The sequence below is a fragment of the Staurois parvus genome, unplaced genomic scaffold (assembly GCF_062004578.1).
Source record: "Staurois parvus isolate SC_StPar_1 unplaced genomic scaffold, SC_StPar_1.0 ptg000022l, whole genome shotgun sequence".
NCBI lineage: Eukaryota > Metazoa > Chordata > Amphibia > Anura > Ranidae > Staurois > Staurois parvus.
In genome coordinates this window covers 3,601,879-3,620,591 of record NW_028317818.1, presented here as the reverse complement: position 1 = coordinate 3,620,591, position 18,713 = coordinate 3,601,879, and the positions used below count along the sequence as shown (strand labels likewise).

At 42.3% G+C, this 18,713-nt stretch overlaps 1 protein-coding gene across 1 annotated transcript in view; it reads right to left on the bottom strand.

The window, feature by feature from the left end:
* The window catches only part of KATNIP (katanin interacting protein), a 179,715-nt gene that overhangs the window by 114,851 nt on the left and 46,151 nt on the right, over positions 1-18,713 (bottom strand). Inside the window, exons 9-10 of the mRNA XM_089691998.1 lie at positions 10,169-10,242; positions 2,636-2,696 (exon numbers count right to left, since the gene is read on the bottom strand). Of these exons, the coding sequence (XP_089548124.1) occupies positions 2,636-2,696; positions 10,169-10,242 (135 nt within the window). The remainder of the gene's footprint in view (positions 1-2,635; positions 2,697-10,168; positions 10,243-18,713) is intronic.

The window sequence follows — 18,713 nt, the reverse complement described above, 5'->3', positions numbered from 1 at the left end:
TCTAGTCATGCGATTTGTGTGCAATTTCAAGTGCAATTTCTGAAGACTTGCGACTGAAAAGATTTTCAATGATTTCTTGTGATTTGCCTTGTGATTTCCACTATATTCTATGTACGTCAAACTCCACAAAAAGTAATACAAGAACTTCTTCAGAAATTGCATTGCAGCAAATCGCACGTTAAGACACTGACATTCACATTTATTAGGTGCGATTTTAATTCGCAAATCGCACCGGTATGACCGGGCACTTAGTCACCGTTCACACCGCTGCACTTTATGTGCATTTTCAGTGCAATTTCAGGTGCGATTTCTGAAGATTTTATAGCCACTTGTGAAGATTTTCAACAACTTCTTGCAATTTGCAGTATGATTTCCATTATATTCTACAGTCAGGTCCATAAATATTGGAACATTGACACAATTCTAACATTTTTGGCTCTATACACCACCACAATGGATTTGACATGAAATGAACAAGATGTGCTTTAACTGCAGACTGTCAGCTTTAATTTGAGGGTATTTACATCCAAATCAGGTGAACGGTGTAGGAATTACAACAGTTTGCATATGTGCCTCTCACTTGTTAAGGGACTAAAAGAAATGGGACAATTGGCTTCTCAGCTGTTCCATGGCCAGGTGTATGTTATTCCCTCATTATCCCAATTACAATGAGCAGATAAAAGGTCCAGAGTTCATTTCAAGTGTGCTATTTGCATTTGGAATCTGTTGCTGTCAACTCTCAAGATGAGATCCAAAGAGCTGTCACTATCCGTGAAGCAAGCCATCATTAGGCTGAAAAAACAAAACAAACCCATCAGAGAGATAGCAAAAACCTTAGGCGTGGCCAAAACAACTGTTTGGAACATTCTTAAAAAGAAGGAACGCACCGGTGAGCTCAGCAACACCAAAAGACCCAGAAGACCACGGAAAACAACTGTGGTGGATGACCGAAGAATTCTTTCCCTGGTGAAGAAAACACCCTTCACAACAGTTGGCCAGATCAAGAACACTCTCCAGGAGGTAGGTGGATGTGTGTCAAAGTCAACAATCAAGAGAAGACTTCACCAGAGTGAATACAGAGGGTTCGCCACAAGATGTAAACCATTGGTGAGCCTCAAAAACAGGAAGGCCAGATTAGAGTTTGCCAAATGACATCTAAAAAAGCCTTCACAGTTCTGGAACAACATCCTATGGACAGATGAGACCAAGATCAACTTGTACCAGAGTGATCGGAAGAGAAGGGTATGGAGAAGGAAAGGAACTGCTCATGATCCTAAGAATACCACCTCATCAGTGAAGCATGGTGGTGGTAGTGTCATGGCGTGGGCATGTATGGCTGCCAATGGAACTGGTTCTCTTGTATTTATTGATGATGTGACTGCTGACAAAAGCAGCAGGATGAATTCTGAAGTGTTTCGGGCAATATTATCTGCTCATATTCAGCCAAATGCTTCACAACTCATTGGACGCCGCTTCACAGTGCAGATGGACAATGACCCAAAGCATACTGCAAAAGCAACCAAAGAGTTTTTGAAGGGAAAGAAGTGGAATGTTATGCAATGGCCACGTCAATCACCTGACCTGAATCCGATTGAGCATGCATTTCACTTGCTGAAGACAAAACTGAAGGGAAAATGCCCCAAGAACAAGCAGGAACTGAAGACAGTTGCAGTAGAGGCCTGGCAGAGCATCACCAGGGATGAAAGCCAGCGTCTGGTGATGTCTATGCGTTCCAGACTTCAGGCTGTAATTGACTGCAAAGGATTTGCAACCAAGTATTAAAAAGTGAAAGTTTGATTTATGATTATTATTCTGTCCCATTACTTTTGGCCCCTTAACAAGTGGGAGGCACATATGCAAACTGTTGTAATTGCTACACCGTTCACCTGATTTGGATGTAAATACCCTCAAATTAAAGCTGACAGTCTGCAGTTAATGCACATCTTGTTCGTTTCATTTCAAATCCATTGTGGTGGTGTATAGAGCCAAAAATGTTAGATTTGTGTCAATGTCCCAATGTTTATGGACCTGACTGTATGTAAGTAAAATCATGACAAAAGTGCAGAAAAAGTAAAGCAAGAAGTACTTTAGAAATTGTGCTGCAGGTAATCGCATAAGACACTGACATTCACATCCATTAGATGCGATTTCAGCTGCAATTTCAATTCGCAAATCACACCTGAAATTGCACCGGTGTGACCGTGCACTTACTTTCAATGAGAACTATAAACAGGGGCACAGACAGCAATACAAAAACGGACAGGTTTTCTAACCCCTCTCCACTCTATCCAAAACTAAAAAAATGTTTTTGCCTGTACTTACACTTTAAAAAGAGCATAAAGTCATCAGTTTAGTGTTAACCATGAATAATAGGTCTAGAATTTTGCTCGCACACCAATGTGCGTGGTGATATGTAACGTGCAGTGCAAATTATGTTTTCATATGTACAATAGGTGCCCCAACGCAAGTATTTATGTATGTGCATGTACTTGGGGCTTAAAACTATTTCTCTTATACTTTTTTCACTGAACGTTATTTTTTTGCACATAGGGGACCAAAATTGCTCTTAACACAGCCATATTCTCACTGGCATACTGAATGTCATTACTTTTAAATTATAACCAAATTTGCCTACCTTTGTTTCATGAATGCATGAAGATTTGTCATCGTCGTTTTTAATAATTTTCTTCTGTTGGCTAAGAAGAGAAAAAAAGCCTTGTAGCAGTCAAGATTGCACCACAGCATACAGTAATAGACTCACTTGCAACTTATAAAATACAACATGCAAAGCTTCAAAACGTTGGTATAGTTGTTATGACTTGCATAATAAAAATCTACTTGCCAAATGCAATATTTAGGCATTATTTTCAGTTATCTATTGAAACTAGATTTCAGTTCCAGTTCAAAGAGGTTAGTCCAGTGGTCGGCAAGCCGCGGCTCGCGAGCCACATGCGGCTCTTTACACGCTTTAATGCGGCTCTTGTGTGCCGGGCGCCCGCTCCCCTCCCTCCTCTCGGGCGGTAGGGACTCTGCAGCGTGATCCAAAAAAAAAACAGCCAGGGCAGCGCGCTCAAATGCAATGATTGGCCAGTCTCGCTGCCACTCACATCCTGATAGCCAGTGATTGGCTGTCAGGATGTGTGTAGCCGGAGCAGCGTGACGAACGTGAGAGGAGCTAGGCTCCTCTCACAGTCCGCCCTGAAGACCGGAACGGCGCGGGAACACGGCGAGAGGAACGCGCGGAGCAAAGGTAAGTGAATTGACACAGGGAGGACTTGGCTTACTACTTGCTACTTACTTACTACTACTATATGAGGGATGAATTAATATGGGGGATGAATTACTATAGGGGGGATGAATTACTATATGGGGGATGAATTAATATGGGGGATGAATTAATATGGGGGATGAATTACTATGGGGGATGAATTACTATATGGGGGATGAATTACTATATGGGGGATGAATTACTATATGGGGGATGAATTACTATGTGGGGGATGAATTACTATGTGGGGGATGAATTACTATATGAGGGATGAATTACTATATGAGGGATGAATTACTATATGAGGGATGAATTACTATATGAGGGATGAATTACTATGGGGGATGAATTACTATGGGGGATGAATTACTATAAAAACTTATTGAAACTAAAAACAGTGTACCATCCTATGTATTTTCAGTTTTAAAAATGTGGCTCTCAAAATAAATTTCAATCGTGGTTTTGGCGAGATTTGGCTCAGTTGAAAAAAAAAGGTTGCCCACCACTGGGTTAGTCCAATAAACAGGCTTTTTTGGGCGCTGTTGGCCAGCCGACGAAAATGGCCACACACTGAATTGGCTCTTCACCACCCAGGTGTGCTACATGCTACAACAGATATCACTTTCCAGACTAACGCCTGACACCCTACCCCCAGGCCTGCTGGCTCCCCACAGACCTGTTGGGGACATCCTGACAGCTGCAGCGGCAGGGCTTGGTCACTGGAGCTTTCCTGCTTCCAGCGCTCTCTTCTATTGGGAGGGAAAGGTGGCGGCTGACCTCCCATGCTCAGTGGGAACACACTCTGCTTGTCTCCGCCTGCAGTCTTGCTACTGGTCCGGTTGTCTCCCCAGCTCGACACGGCTCTCCAGTTCTGCGGCTAAGCTCCTGGTGACTGTCCCACAACGCAGCCTGCACTGCCATTGTATGGCCAACCCTATACCATGTCTGCCTCCACGCCGGCCATTGAGTTCCTGAGTCCCCTGCTGCCACGCTGGACTGACGGCCAGCGCACACAGGCTATGTTCCCCTGCACTGTGTCCCATCTCTAATATAACCTGCCACCCCTCTACCCTCCTTATCTCTACACTAGTGGGAAGGGATAGATTCACTCACCACCATAAGGGAGCGCCCACTCACAAGTCAGCATCACCCTGCCCACCCATCTGTGATCCTCTGCTACAACCTGGGCCCCACCTTGGGCCCCTGTCTCTGCTTGGCCTCTGACCTGTGAGCCTGTCCAGAAGCCCCCCCCCCAATCAAGGGGAGTCAGAGTTACCGTGCCCACTGCGGGGCTGCCCTGAGGAATATACCACCACCTACCCTACCAGGTCCCACTTTCTGTCCAAGGGAGACCTTGTTGACAGGAACCGTCCCCTCCCCCCCTCCATTTTGGCAGTCCTGCTCCTAGGGTTCAGAACATTTTTTGGTTCCTGCCCGGTTAGACTCAAATGCTGGGGGGTTTGTTTCTGTGATCCCATCTGCCTTGCCACTGTCCTCCATCTAAGAGCTCGAAGACTTCCTCGGGACCATGGGGAAATATTCTTTCACTGCTCCAGCGAAATCTACCGAATCATCTGTGGGTTCCTTCAAGACCTTAGCCACTCCTGCCAAAAAGCTTTCCTCCAAAATGGCTTCTCAATTTTCACCTGAACATCCACTCTCGTCCCAGGAGCCCATATCCCAATTGAACTCTTCTAATGACAGCCTCTCAAATGGTGGATCCCACTGCAGTGACTGTTCGAGATTCAGCTCTTTTTGAGTTTAAACTTCTTCTCCAACAGGAATTAAACACTGCAACGGAACAACTCACCACCAAGCTTACTCGCGAAATAAGGCTCTCGTATCGATGATCTTTAACACAAAATTGACAATGCCATCTTGCTGATTGACAACTATGAACAAGATACTGACACTATCAAACTAGACCTTACCTCCGCTGTCCAGAAACTTGAAGACTTGGAGAATCGTAGTAGCAGAGGTAACTTCCAGATCAGAGGTCTCCCTGAATCCATTGAGGACTTAAACTTTACTGTTACCACCCTACTGAAAGAACTTATCCCAGGAACACCTACTGAGAGACTGGTACTGGACAGAATCCACAGAGCTCTTGGCCCAAAGAGATCCAACGGTCCCTCTCGTGATATTATAGTCAAACCTACCTTTTATAAAACCAAAAAGGTTGTCATGCAAGCAGCCTGGTCCAAGAGAGATTTGTCTTTTCAATCACACAAATACCAAAATTGACCTAGCCCCGCAAACACTCTTGAGACGTAAGGAACTGAAGCCATTTGTCCAAACGTTTCAAAAACATCACATCAAATATCGCTGGAATTTCCCATTCAAATTATCTTTCTCCTTCAAAGGCCAACCTTACGCCTTCAACACGCCAGAAGAAGCCCAGGAAGTCCTCACTAAGCTACAATTATGATTCCAACCTCCTCCGGCTCACAAGCCTCCCAATCCTCTTCTCGCAAATCTCCCCACCTCACTCCTCTCTGGGAACTTCTACCTTCGAAGACAACGCCCTGTGTCAAGGCATGCCAGATCAACCTCCAGATCTTATGTCCCAAATGAAGATTGAATCGCTTTTTTTTTTTGCTCATATTTTTTCCTTTTTTGGGCTGGTCCACCATTTTTGAACCCTGTAGATCCACCACTAGGATGTTCAAGGACAACTCCGTAGTTTTAGACATACTATTCTTTATGCATGTTAATGAATGTCCTTATATGTCCTCTTCACCTGCCTTGTATATTATTTTGTTTTTCACTTTTTTGGGCACCCACCATCATGCCTACCATACCGTTTTAGACCTTACATGCTACACCCCACTACCACTCCTCTTTTTGGCCACATTTGGGCGGTTAGTGACTCACCCACCCAAACATCAGGAGACAGTTATGCTACTCTTCCTTAATTGTTATGAATTGCAACACACACCCAGTCGGTTTAGGCAACCCCCACATATGACAGTGAGATTGACCACGGACATTGCTTGCTTAGGCAATTTCCCCTTTAGCATCCCTCCGGATGAGCATAGTATGGTGTTTTCTTTCCTTACTCCATTTCTCCATCTTGTTTTCTTTCAGTTCCCTGGATGTCGAAGCCCCTGAGCCTGGTAAATTTGAGTCAGGTTGGACCTTTTTTGTGACTGGTAGCTATTTCACCTTCTACCCGCCATGATGGCTACTTCCAAATTTAATATAGTGTCACATAAAGTACAGGGTTTCAACTCCCCTGGAAACGTGTGCCTTCACCTTTTACTCCGAACTCAGATCATTGTACTACAAGAGACCAGATTTTCTACCTCATCCCTTCCCAAATACTTCCGTAAGAACTACCCCCAGGTGTTTCAGGTGACCTTTGCAGAAAAACAGAGAGGCGTTTTAGTAGTATTTCACAAAAAACACTCCACTCATATGCTCCCTTGAGATCTCTGACCCTACGGGATGGTATCTGTTACTTCAGGGGACGTTTCTGGATGTTGAAGTGACCTTAGAAAAATCTGGATTGGTGGGCATTGGGAGCATATTAATTAACTCTCATTTACTAAGCATAATTTCCTCACACAGGAAAAGCACCCTAATCATGATGGGAGACAGTAACATGGCATTCAACAGGCAGCTAGACAGATCCCCCCCCCCGATAGCTCCCTCTCAGATTACTGCTAAGGCCACCTCACAAATGCAGGCACTTTTGGACCTTCTCACTGACCAAGCTTTAGTGCACACCTAGAGGTAATTTAACCTTCGAGTGCAGGATTATACCTACTATTCGGCCCCTAACAATTGCCACAGGAGAATAGACCATTATCTCATCCCTCGAGCATTTATTTTAGATGTCCTTAATGTCAACATTGTGTCCACATCGTGGTTTGATCATCCGCCCCTCCTATTTACCTGTATATCATTAGCTTCAGCCCCTCAACACTACCCCTGGCACCTTAATGGCTCTCTTTTATCTTTTGATGACATGGCTGGATCAATCCGAGAGTCTATCTCCATCTACTTCGCTGATAATACTGCATCGGCTTTCACTCCCACGATTTTGTGGGAAGCTCATAAAGCTACACTTAGAGGGAAACTTATACAACTGGCATCATGTAAAAAGAGGGAGAAGGACTCATGCATATTGTCTTTATCTTCCACCCTTGCAGAGCTGGAAGCTCAATTTAAAGAGTCCCGCTCTGCTTCCTTATGCAAACAGCTGGAGGCTACCAGAGTGTAAATAAATCTCCTTCTTAAGGACTTTGGAAAAGCAGATTAGATGGTCTCGACATAAATATTATACATGTGCCAATAAGCCAGGCCCGATGTTGGTTACTCTTCTCAAAACCCATACCCAAGACATCAAACCGGTCATGCTACGCTCAACTAAGTCATTACAGTCAATCCTTCCAGAATAGTAGCTGCTTTCATGGAATGCATTTCCTTCATGGAAGTCCACAGCTGCTTAGACTTCTTCTTCATCAATGAAAAACTGTCAAGTATTCTCTTGGATACCCATGAGAAATTCTTTAAAATATGGACTCCATGAATCCAACATACCCACCCTACTATGTCACCAGCCAGTTTTACATCGCTATAACTATTGAGATCCTGTGGCTCGGTGCTCCAGATGTCCTTCTCTGGTTCCTATCTTTTGCTCCTTCAGTTCTCTTCCCCTTTCCCCTCTTTTTTTTTTTTTTTTTTTTGGCTCTTCTGCAGGGACGATATATGGTTTGTTCCACTACGTTTCCTAGTTCGACTTTTAGTTCATTTTACATACAGATACCTCTCTCACTAACACCTGCTCTCATGGCATAGGCATATGGCAACTTGTCTGTTATCCTTATTATTATTATTATTATATCGAGTTTATATAGCGCCAAAGGGTTTGCTCAGCGCTGTACAATAGAGGGGGGGACAATACAAGAAACAGTACAGTAACAACAAACAGCACACAAGGGGTAAGAGGGCCCTACTCTTTCGAGCTTACAATCTAGGAGGGAGGGGGTAGTGGTACAGGAGGAAATGGCTTATCTCATTGTTATGACATGTTTACTGTACTTCTGCAATGCTAACTACTTTGACCTTTGTTACGGCTTTATAGACTTATACACAGCAGCATTCATTTCGTCATTGTTGATCTTATACTTCTACCTGTATACATGACTGTGACTGCTATTGTATCTTTTAAAAACAAAAATTTTTCAATAAAAATCTATTGAACGGAAAACAGGCTTTTTGACTTACCTGTAAAATTATTTTCTTGAAGTACATCACAGGCCCCAGGACCGATATTCTTAAACTAGTGGGATTATGCTCTACCTTCAGGTGATTGCACACAGGTAAGCAAAGCTGATGACCTGTCCTGAACAACCACTCCCTCTTTCAGCACATCTCAGTTTTGTTAGCAAGAAATATAGTAGTGATCATAGACAAAGAGTGGAGGTCCTATGTTCTGTGATGTACTTTGAACATGTAAGCAGCAGACCAGGTGGCAGTTTTGCAGACCTGAGAAGCTGAGGACAGATGCTGAAAGGCTCCTGAAGCACCAACACTTCTAGTGGAGGAACCTTTATAGGAAACAAGGGAACTCTCCTTTTAAATAATAAACTTCAGTGCCAATTTGGTGCAGCGAAGATCACAATTAAGTCTTCCCTCACTATTGTCTGGAGCATGTAAGGCAGGAGCTTCAGAAGGGGAAGGGTATAAATCAGGTTAAACTGATCCTATTGAGTCACGAGAACATCCACTGCAAAGGCCTAAGGATACCTAGACCTGATTGCAAATCTGTTCAGTATGTTGTTGAATCTGGGATGCTAAAAGGTCTACCTTGAGTGTCCCCTACCTGACAGAGTGAGAGACCATTCTCCGGGGTCCAGATGTTGATGGATGAAAAAGTCTGCTTGCTAGTTTTCCACCCATGGAATGTGCACATTTGACAGGGCAAGAACATGGAAAGCAGACACTGGTGCCACTATGATGATTGATATTAGCAACTGCCCAACTGTACTTTGCCTTGGAAACCCTGAAGTTGAGGGGTCTAGTGCTAAAAACGACAGTCTGACTGCTGAATAAGGACGTCTCTCATTGGCAAAAGGCACATTAAATGATTTTGTTAGAGGAGGCAAGGCGTAAACACCAACTTGTAGCTTCTGAACACAATATGCTGGACTTATATATTCAGGACATTCTGGGAACAAATTGCCACAGAAGCCAGTAGTAGGGGCACCCCTGCTTGAAGTCTAGTTCCATTTACAGAAAGGGGTGCTGGATTTTTGTGTGAAACCCAAATAGGGAAGAAAACGATTCTTCTTACCCCAGCTGCAGAAAGCTTAGGCTATGTTGGCTTTGTTCTTTTCTTAAATGGAAACGTATACTTTTTCCCAAGCGATATTGTTGATAAATGTATCGAAAGCTTTGGCAAAGAGCCTTTCACCCTCAAAGGGCATTTGTTCCAGTTGTTTCTTGCAGGGGAACTCTGCCGTCCAGTACTTGAGCCACAAAATGCACCTCATGTGAACTGACAGACCCATGCAGGAAAGCTGCCGAATCTCTTAACCTATCCATGCAGAAATGTAGCACCTCTGTGAAAAATTCCTACTGCACCTGGGCCCTTAACAATACGCTTATAACAGATCAACAACGTCTAGCAAACTCCCATGATAGCAAGTATACAGTGAATATCATCCACTAGAACTGTTCGGGTCTTTTCAGGGCCTGCGCACATCTTAAATAAAAATATGTCCTGGTCTAGGAGAGACTTAGCGAGCCTCCCAAATAAATGTCATTATGAACACTTACAAGAATCACTATATTTAAGGTTAGCTACTTTTATATGACAGACACACTTTTCTTAACAAAAAGAAAAACATGTTTGAAAAGCAATAATCAAATTAAAAATCGAAAAAGTTCTACCTTGAACTTGGAGGACCAATTCTTTCAAAAGCTGCTGAAACCACATCTTCATTCTTCTTTTCTCTGTCAAAGAACTGGTTAAAGCACAAAAGCACTATACATTAAAATTAAGAAAATTAATAATGATGAAAATAAACTGGGGCACAGAATTACATGTAGAGCAGGTTACCTTTTTCTACATTTGAAGAATGAGTTTAACTTTTTAACAAAAAATAATAAATGCACATTTTTTTGCAAGTAAAAAATTGTGCATTTACTATTTTTTGTTTTAGAAAGCATTGCACCAGCGATCACCTGATTGCTGCTTCCATGCAGGTCTCCTGCAAACTGTCAGGAAGTACACTGACCGGAAGAATCAATGAACTACCACATCGCTCAACAGCGCCATCGTAGTTCATTGAGAACTACAAGCTGACAAACACAATAGCTGTCAGGACTTGTAGTTACCCATTCACAGAACTCTGTGAATGAATGATGTGGCCAGGCGGGTGGAGCTAGCAGAGGGGGGAAGGAAGATCCCCCATTAGCTGCCACAACAGGGGATCAGGGGGTGCAGGACCACTCCCACAGTAACATGTTACATGTAACACCCTGAATATGGGTGTATCATGTAACATGTTACAAAAGGTGACCGTATCCTTTAAACTTATCCTGTAATCTCTGTAAACTCTATGTGATGAGTGTGGAGCAGAACTGAATTATTTTGTGAAAATCTCTCTATAACCTGTTTGACAGGTGTTACAGCTTTTAAAACGTTAGGCTCACTCCAAAACTAAAAGAAAAAAAAAAATTGAGCCTGGAGTTAGGTAAAAGTCAACCTATGAAAATTGTTCGTAAGTACTATTTGCATCCAAGCGGGTCATGCAACACAGTCCTAAACAAACTGCAGAAAACAATATGTTTTTTTTTTTAAAAAAAAGAAAGAAAAAAAAAAAAAAAAAAGGGACATGTCTCATGTCATGGATCAAAAGGCTTGTTGGCATGCTCTAAATATTTTAGCAAGCATTGGTATAAAAAAAGTTATACTAGTAACAAGAATATATCCAAAAGTATCAAAAATTACCATTCACATAGGGAATAGATATCCCTATATTACAAATTGCAGGATGAGGCACATTAAAGTTGAACTCCAGGAATGTGACAAAAGCACTTTGGGTAGTGGTTGTGAGAATTTAGGTAAGTAATAATGCCCGTTTACCTTCCCCTAGAATAACAAGCATTCCAACCTTGCAGTGCTAGGGAGTATCACTACAAGGGTCATTTTGATCACATTCATAAAGTTTTGTTTTATTACCTCTTCTGAGAAAGCCACACATAAGAGATACTTCATGATTAGTCTCTATTAACTTGTGACTTCATTCTGTGTAATTGTAAGTTTGATTCCATCTAATAGTATGCTTGTGACTATGGTAATTTGGAAATATTGATAAATATATAAAAGTGACATTAAAAAGGTGAGATCAATGAAGAATGTGTTAAAAATTTTAACAAAACTGGTGCTGCGCTCCCACACTTATATAAATAATTACATCAAAAATGAGGTTCCTGATGAAGTCACGCGATTAGTGACGCAACTAGTCGGACGAGAGACGGAGACGTGGTGACATCACTTCCGGGCAGAAGGGCCATCTTGATACACCCATAGGAGTACACCCAGGAATTCCTATGAGGATCTGTGAGCATTTTTTTCTCATAACACGTGAGTGAACATTTATAGTATTCTTTTATATCAATAAATGAAACAATATCACACGATGGAAGGATTCTTCTTCTTGCTTTATAACATCAATGAGGAAGCTGAGGTACAAATAGATCATATGAAAACCATCCGGATATCAGGAGAGGTGATACCTGTAAATTCTGAAGGGGGATACCACCACTGTTTGTGATACCAAATCTGACGTGGAGGATTGAGCGGTTGGCTGTGCTTAATAGCAAAAAAGCGATTTGACCCTGTGTGGTCGCTTCATGAAGGTGAGGGGGCAATCTTACTGGTGAAGGATTACACTTTTTGTTCTCCTGCCAGATTTATATTTATTGCTGGAGGTTTCTATATATCCAGCCATATTGAAGATTACGCACATGGACGATTTGTTTATTGTTTATTAATAATTGGTGGCACGTGTTTTTGTGGACTTTGTTATAAATTTAAGTTATGGATTTATCATAGAGTGTCACTGGATTGTCATTTGTGGATTCAGTCACTATTTTAATTATTTTTATTTATTTAAATTGTTTTTCTTCCTGCTATTCATATAGCAGTATAGTCCCAAGTTTAGGGACGAGAGCACGGAAATTTATACTTTGATACATGTGGGCACTTGTTGAGTGGTAGTCGCACATTTATGTTGAAGGATTTTTTATAGTCGTTGTAGATTGTCTTATAGTCAGGGTCCATTTATCCTGACCATCCTATTGTTTGTTTTATAGGCGCAATAGTGCCATTTGTCAGTCTATTTCCACTGCACCTTTGGGCATTTATTTATGCCAAGTGTTTTATCATGTGTGGTTTAATACAGGTTTGTGATTTGCCCTTGTTTAGGGACACAGGTGGGTTTATGTATTGTGTTTTTATGTGTTTTGCACATTCTTATTTTAGTTCATATGGTTTATCAAACATCACTGCATAAGATTGTATAACAATATGAAGAATTGAGTTTGGGATAATTATACACAGGAGGATTCACTAGGGGTGTAATTAAAAGCTAATTTTTTATTTAATTATTTATACAAGTATAAGTGTGGGAGCGCAGCACCAATTTTGTTATAATTTTGATCCCATTTTATCCAGGTGTATAGCCAGGTGTCAGCGGCAACCCATTCCTAGAATAATAATGTATTCAGGGTAGCACAGGTGGTTCTCCATTGTTTTTTGTATCAATGAAGAATGATCAAACATGTTATCACTCCTACTTTTCACCTCTTACCTTTTTTTAATTTAGGTGGGGAGAGGACTCAGAGATGTCCTCTATAGGTTCCAAAAAGCAGCTTAATAGCTTTCAAATTCTACTGAACTACGCACAAAAGGCAGAGAGTCATTCTGAGGGGCCAATGACTGTGTCAGAATCACACTTGTGCTACACTGAAGTACCTACAGTGAACTACACTGAACCACAGACCAGGCAAAAATAGGATTTTTTACTTACTAGTAAAGTCCATTTCTTAGAGTACAGTACAGTATAGAAATTAATAGACCATGGGTTATATGCAGCAACTTTCAGGTGATTGGACATTGGCAAAAGGTTTGCTGGAAACACCCCTAGCAATTAAAAGAAACTGAAAATGGGAAAGGGGGTGTCTGGTCTCCGATACTTCAGAAGAACAGTACTTAACTGGAATTTACTGGGAAGTTAAAATTCACATTGTGCTAATTGTACAGTACATGACACAGGACAATAAGCTTAGACAGTGGGATGTCCCCAAGCAGTAAACTGAGGGTGTTGGCAACAATAAAGCAAAAAGCAGCAAGCAAGCCCCCAAAAAAGGGTCAGTGGACCCTGAACACTCAGAAGTCAGTTTGAAGCACTTCACGGTCCAAGCTGGAATTAGCAGAGGCCTGAACATTCATCTGATAAAACTATATAAACAAGTGTGAACAGAAGACCAGGTAGTGGCCTTAAAAATCTGCAAAACAGACGTGTGATGCTGAAGAAATGCCTACAGGTTTGGTGGAAGGACCCTAATAGGGAAGAGAGGAACCTGTTCTTTGAGGGTGTAAGCACTAGAAATTAGTAGCCTGAGTTACCTAGCAATGGTGGAGGAGAAGTAGGATGTCCCTTCCTGGGACCTACAGGGAGGACAAAAAGAAACTAAATCTTTCTGAAGGAAGATGTTGCAGGTAGGTATAGCTATACCCACCCTGACCACAACCACGCAATAGAGCAAATTCTTCTTGGCGTGTTTTGGTGCAGGACATAGGAAAAGGAGAACACAATATCTGCATTGAAGGGAAAGGAAAACATTTTTTCTACATACTTACCTGTAAAATCCATTACTTGGAGTACATCACGGGACACAGAGCAGGCCGTAATAATGACTATGTGGGTTATATGCCACCTTTAGGTGTATGGAAACTGGCCGACCAATCAAACAGGAAGTCCTCCCCCTATACAACCTCTTGTAGCAAGCAATGAAAATCCAGAAAGAGGGAAGGGACCTCTGTGTCCCTATGCCAAGAAATGGATTTTACAGGTAAATATGTAGAAAGAAATCCAATTTCTTTCTCGTACATCACAGGACACAGAGCAGGTCATAATAATGACTATGTGGGATGTCCCAAAGCAATAACCTTGAGGGGTGGGCGACATCACAATAACCACCGCCCACTTCCCAAAAAGGAGCTATTCAGCTGTACGTAAAACACTGCCAAAAGGCAGAATCCTCCGTGGCTCTGACATCCACCTGGTAAAACCTTGTGAATGTATGAACCGAAGACCATGTTGCAGCCTTGCAAACCTGAGCAACTGATGCCTGGTGGCGGATAGCCCAAGATGCCCCCACACTCCTGGTAGAGTGTGCTTTCACCGAAAAGGGTGGAACCTTGCTCTTCAAACCATAGGCTTGAACGATTAACTGACGAATCCACTTAGAAATAAATGATTTGGATGCTGCTTGTCCTCTCCTGGAACCTTCTGGCAAAATAAACAAGGAATCAGTCTTTCTAATCTGCGCCATCATTCTCAAAAAGACCCTTATTGCACGAACTAGAACCAGGGCATGCAAGGATCTTTCTTTTGCAGATTGAGGCCTAGGAAAGAATGAAGGCAGAACAATGTCCTGATTGAGATGAAAACTAGAACCCACCTTTAGCAAAAAGGACAGATGAGGCCGTAACACTACCTTATCCTAATGTAAAACCAAAAATTGTTCCCTACAAGAAAGAGCAGCCAACACCGATGCCCTTCTTGCAGAGGTGATTGCCTCCAAAAACAGAACCTTTCGACTTAGCAGAACTAACGGAGTCTCCCTGATAGGTTCAAATGGTGGTTTCTGTAAAACTGCCAAGACCAAGTTGAAGTCCCAAGGACACAGGGGCTGTCTGAAAGGAGGAACAGTACGCATCACTCCCTGTAAAAATGTACAAACCAAAGAGTGAGAAGCAATCCATCTTTGGAAGAAATCAGCCAAGGCTGAAACCTGATCCTTATTAGTACCAACAGCCAGCCAACTTCTTTTCTACCCGATAAGAAAAAAGTCAAAATTATCCCAATCAAATATTTCCGGGGATGCCAATTTCGACCCTCATACCAAGAAATATATGGCTTCCAAGTTCGAGAATAAATGTTCCTAGAAACCAGCTTCCTAGCATTCAAAGACATGCGGTAATCCAGCGCTGGAATCTTTTTAATCCATGCCGGCAGAATATGCCTCGGCAAAAGCCTTGAGTGGAATTGCGCATATGTCAGTGCCTCGAATGAGGATACTATCTTCCCCATTAACCTCATGCAGAGGCGAATGGAAGGACACTTCCTGCTCCTCAAACTCTGAACCTGATCTCTCAGGGTATGGCCCTTTACTGAAGGCATAAATACCTTTGCCTGAACAGTGGCTAGGACCAATCCCAAATACAATGATAGTTCAGTTCACCAACACTTCTGTTCATGAACAACTTGGTTCGCGAACAGAAGAGTTCGGAAAAATTTGCGTCGGTTCGTGAACTCCGCTTCGGTTAATGAACACGAGCCACGGCCATCTTCTCTGCTCTGACACGTGGTCGTGACTTCCTGTAGGAAAGATCGCGGTCACAGACAGACACTGAAAGTGTACTGTGAAGACACTTACAGTACTGAGCTTTTTGCTGTGCTTTTTAACACATACTGTACAGTAACTGTACATCCCTGTGTAGACTTGCTGTAAAGCTTTTGTGTGCTTTTTAGCACATACTGTACCGGACATCCAGTATGGCTCCAAAGAAAATTTATAGCAAGCATGGTGGTAAGAAGAAAGTACAGAGTGGTAATGAAGGTGACCAGAATGTGCAGAGCGATAACGAAGGTGACAAGAATGTGAAGAGCGGTAATGAAGGTGAAAAGAACATGCAGAGTGGTAATGAAGGTGACCAGAACATGCAGAGCAAGCATAGTGGTAAAAAGAAAGTGCAGATTGGTAATGAAGGTGACAAGAATGTACAGAGCAAGAATGGTTAGAATAAGGTTGAATTTGCGGAATTCATAAAGGCAGAAGGATAAGTCACTCAACAAGTGTTCAACTGTGATGAAACAGGGCTCTTCCGGAAAAAGATGCCGAACAGAACCTTTATCACGCAAGAGGAAAAGGCACTGCCGGGCCACAAGCCCATGAAGGACAGATTGACCCTGTTGCTGTGTGCAAACGCAAGTACCGATCTGAAGATTAAGCCACTAATGGTGTACCATTCCCAGATCCCTCATGCATTCAGGGAACAGAATGTGAACAAGGCCAGACTGCTTGTCATGTGGAGCTTGGGTCACAAAGCAATTGTTCATAGAATGGCTGCATTAGGTGTTCGCACCCACCGTAAGAAAATATCTTTCTGACAACCTGCCTTCTTCTGATAGACAATGCCCCGGCACACCCTCCAGCCTTGGTGGATGATATGGACGCGGAGTATGCTGAGTATGACTTCATACATGTCAAGTTCTTTCCCCCAACACGACCCCTCTTCTGCAGCCCATGGACCATCAAGTGATCTGCAACTTCAAGAAGCTGTACACAAAGGCGAGTTTCACTAGGTGTTTTAATGTCACTGAAGAAACATCCTTGAGTCTGAAAGAATTCTGGAAGACACATTTCAATGTTCTCCACTGCATCAACCTTATTGACAAAGCCTGGGAAGATGTCACGTACCAGACCTTAAACTCAGTCTGGAGGAAACTGTGGCCAGAACGTGTCACCGCATGTGACTTTGAAGGGTCTGATGCAGAGGTAGTGGAGGAGACCATCATTTTTAAAACTAAACCAAACTAAACCAAAAATACAAGATGATATAATGTACAGATACCACATACGTGAAGCAGCTTTTTTTCACCCCACCAACTCCAGATAGCCAAGTCATTCCAACTGTGTAAAGCTGCAGCACTTCCCGATAGTGATGGAGCTTGCCTGTCCTTTTCCACCTTCTGGGGCAATAGAAATGTGTTCACGTTGGGAGAGAAGAGACAGGCTTCAAACACAGGAGTTGGATGACTCCTAGACTGTAGAGATTTTGAGTGAAGTGTCAAACGTTTTTATTAGGAAAGAAAAACTCTGGCCTGAGCTGTCTCCATAATGTAACCCAGATACTCCAAGTGATGATTTGGTTCAAGCACTGAGTTCTGAAGGTTCAGGATTCAACTATACCTTTTTAAAAAGGTACACTGTCAGTTTGATTTTCTGCAGACTGTTCCCACAAAAGGATATTATTCAAACATCCTACACTGGGTATGCTGGGAGTGAAGTAATGTTAGCACTGGTGCCCCCTTTTGGTTATGGAGCATTGAAAAGGTTTGAGTAAAAATTTCAAAACCTGTCTGCTGCTGGAACAATGACAAGAACTCCTTGGCTCAAAAAAAATCTACAAGAAAAGCATGAAGGATTTTTCCAGTCTCTGTACAGAACAGGTTCAAGTGTAATGGAAAGGTTTTCACATTTCTGGGGCCTTCCAGGGATCCCAAACTAGTAATAACACTGGTATCAGCCTGTTCCAGTTTCAAACAGGTTTTTAGCCACATCCATTGGAACCAATATGGTATCTACCGGTAAGTCTGGGGGCTATATCAATAGATTGTGGCTTCTAAGGGACACATTTTTCTGTAGCAGTTTTATGTGATTCTTCATCTGACAGTGGACCTACTGAGAGGCAACTATAGCCACATGAGTGTCAGATAAAGATTTTGGAGGAAAAGGCAAGAAGTATGCTTATGGCATCTAAATTCTGAGTCAGCAATCACATTTGCAATTTTGTCGATAAATTATAGCTTAATTGATGGAGCAGAAGAGAACTCTAAGGAGTGGGTGGACTCATGTAGAGGACAATTATCCAGACTATTTCACAGTAAGAGCTGTGAAAATGTGGAATAGACTCCCTCAACAGCTGGTTTTGGCCAGCTCAGTAGATTGCTCTAAAAAAGGCCTGGATACTTTCCTAAATGTACCTAATATAACTGGATACTAATATTTATAGGTAAAGTTGATCCAAGAAATATCCAATTGCCTCTTGGGGGATCAGGAAGGAATTTGTTTCCCCTGCTGGAGCAAACTGGATCATGCTTTATTGGTGTTTTTTTTGCCATCCTCTGGATTTACTGTGGGTATAGGATTGTGTATATAGGATTGTATACATTTTTTTCTCTTTTAATGGTTGAACTAGGTGGACGTGTGTTTTTTTTCAACTGAACTAACAATGTAACTATTGGTGTCAGTTCCATGAGGAGGTTCACTGCAGGCAACTCTAGAATGGTTTGCTGGAGAGGTCCGATAAAGTGCAGCAGTACCGTTCCAATTGTGCTTAGGATCCAAAATGTCACACTAATAGAAAAAGGCAACCTAATTTAAAAACGCCAAGTAAAAATCCTTGATCACTCAAACC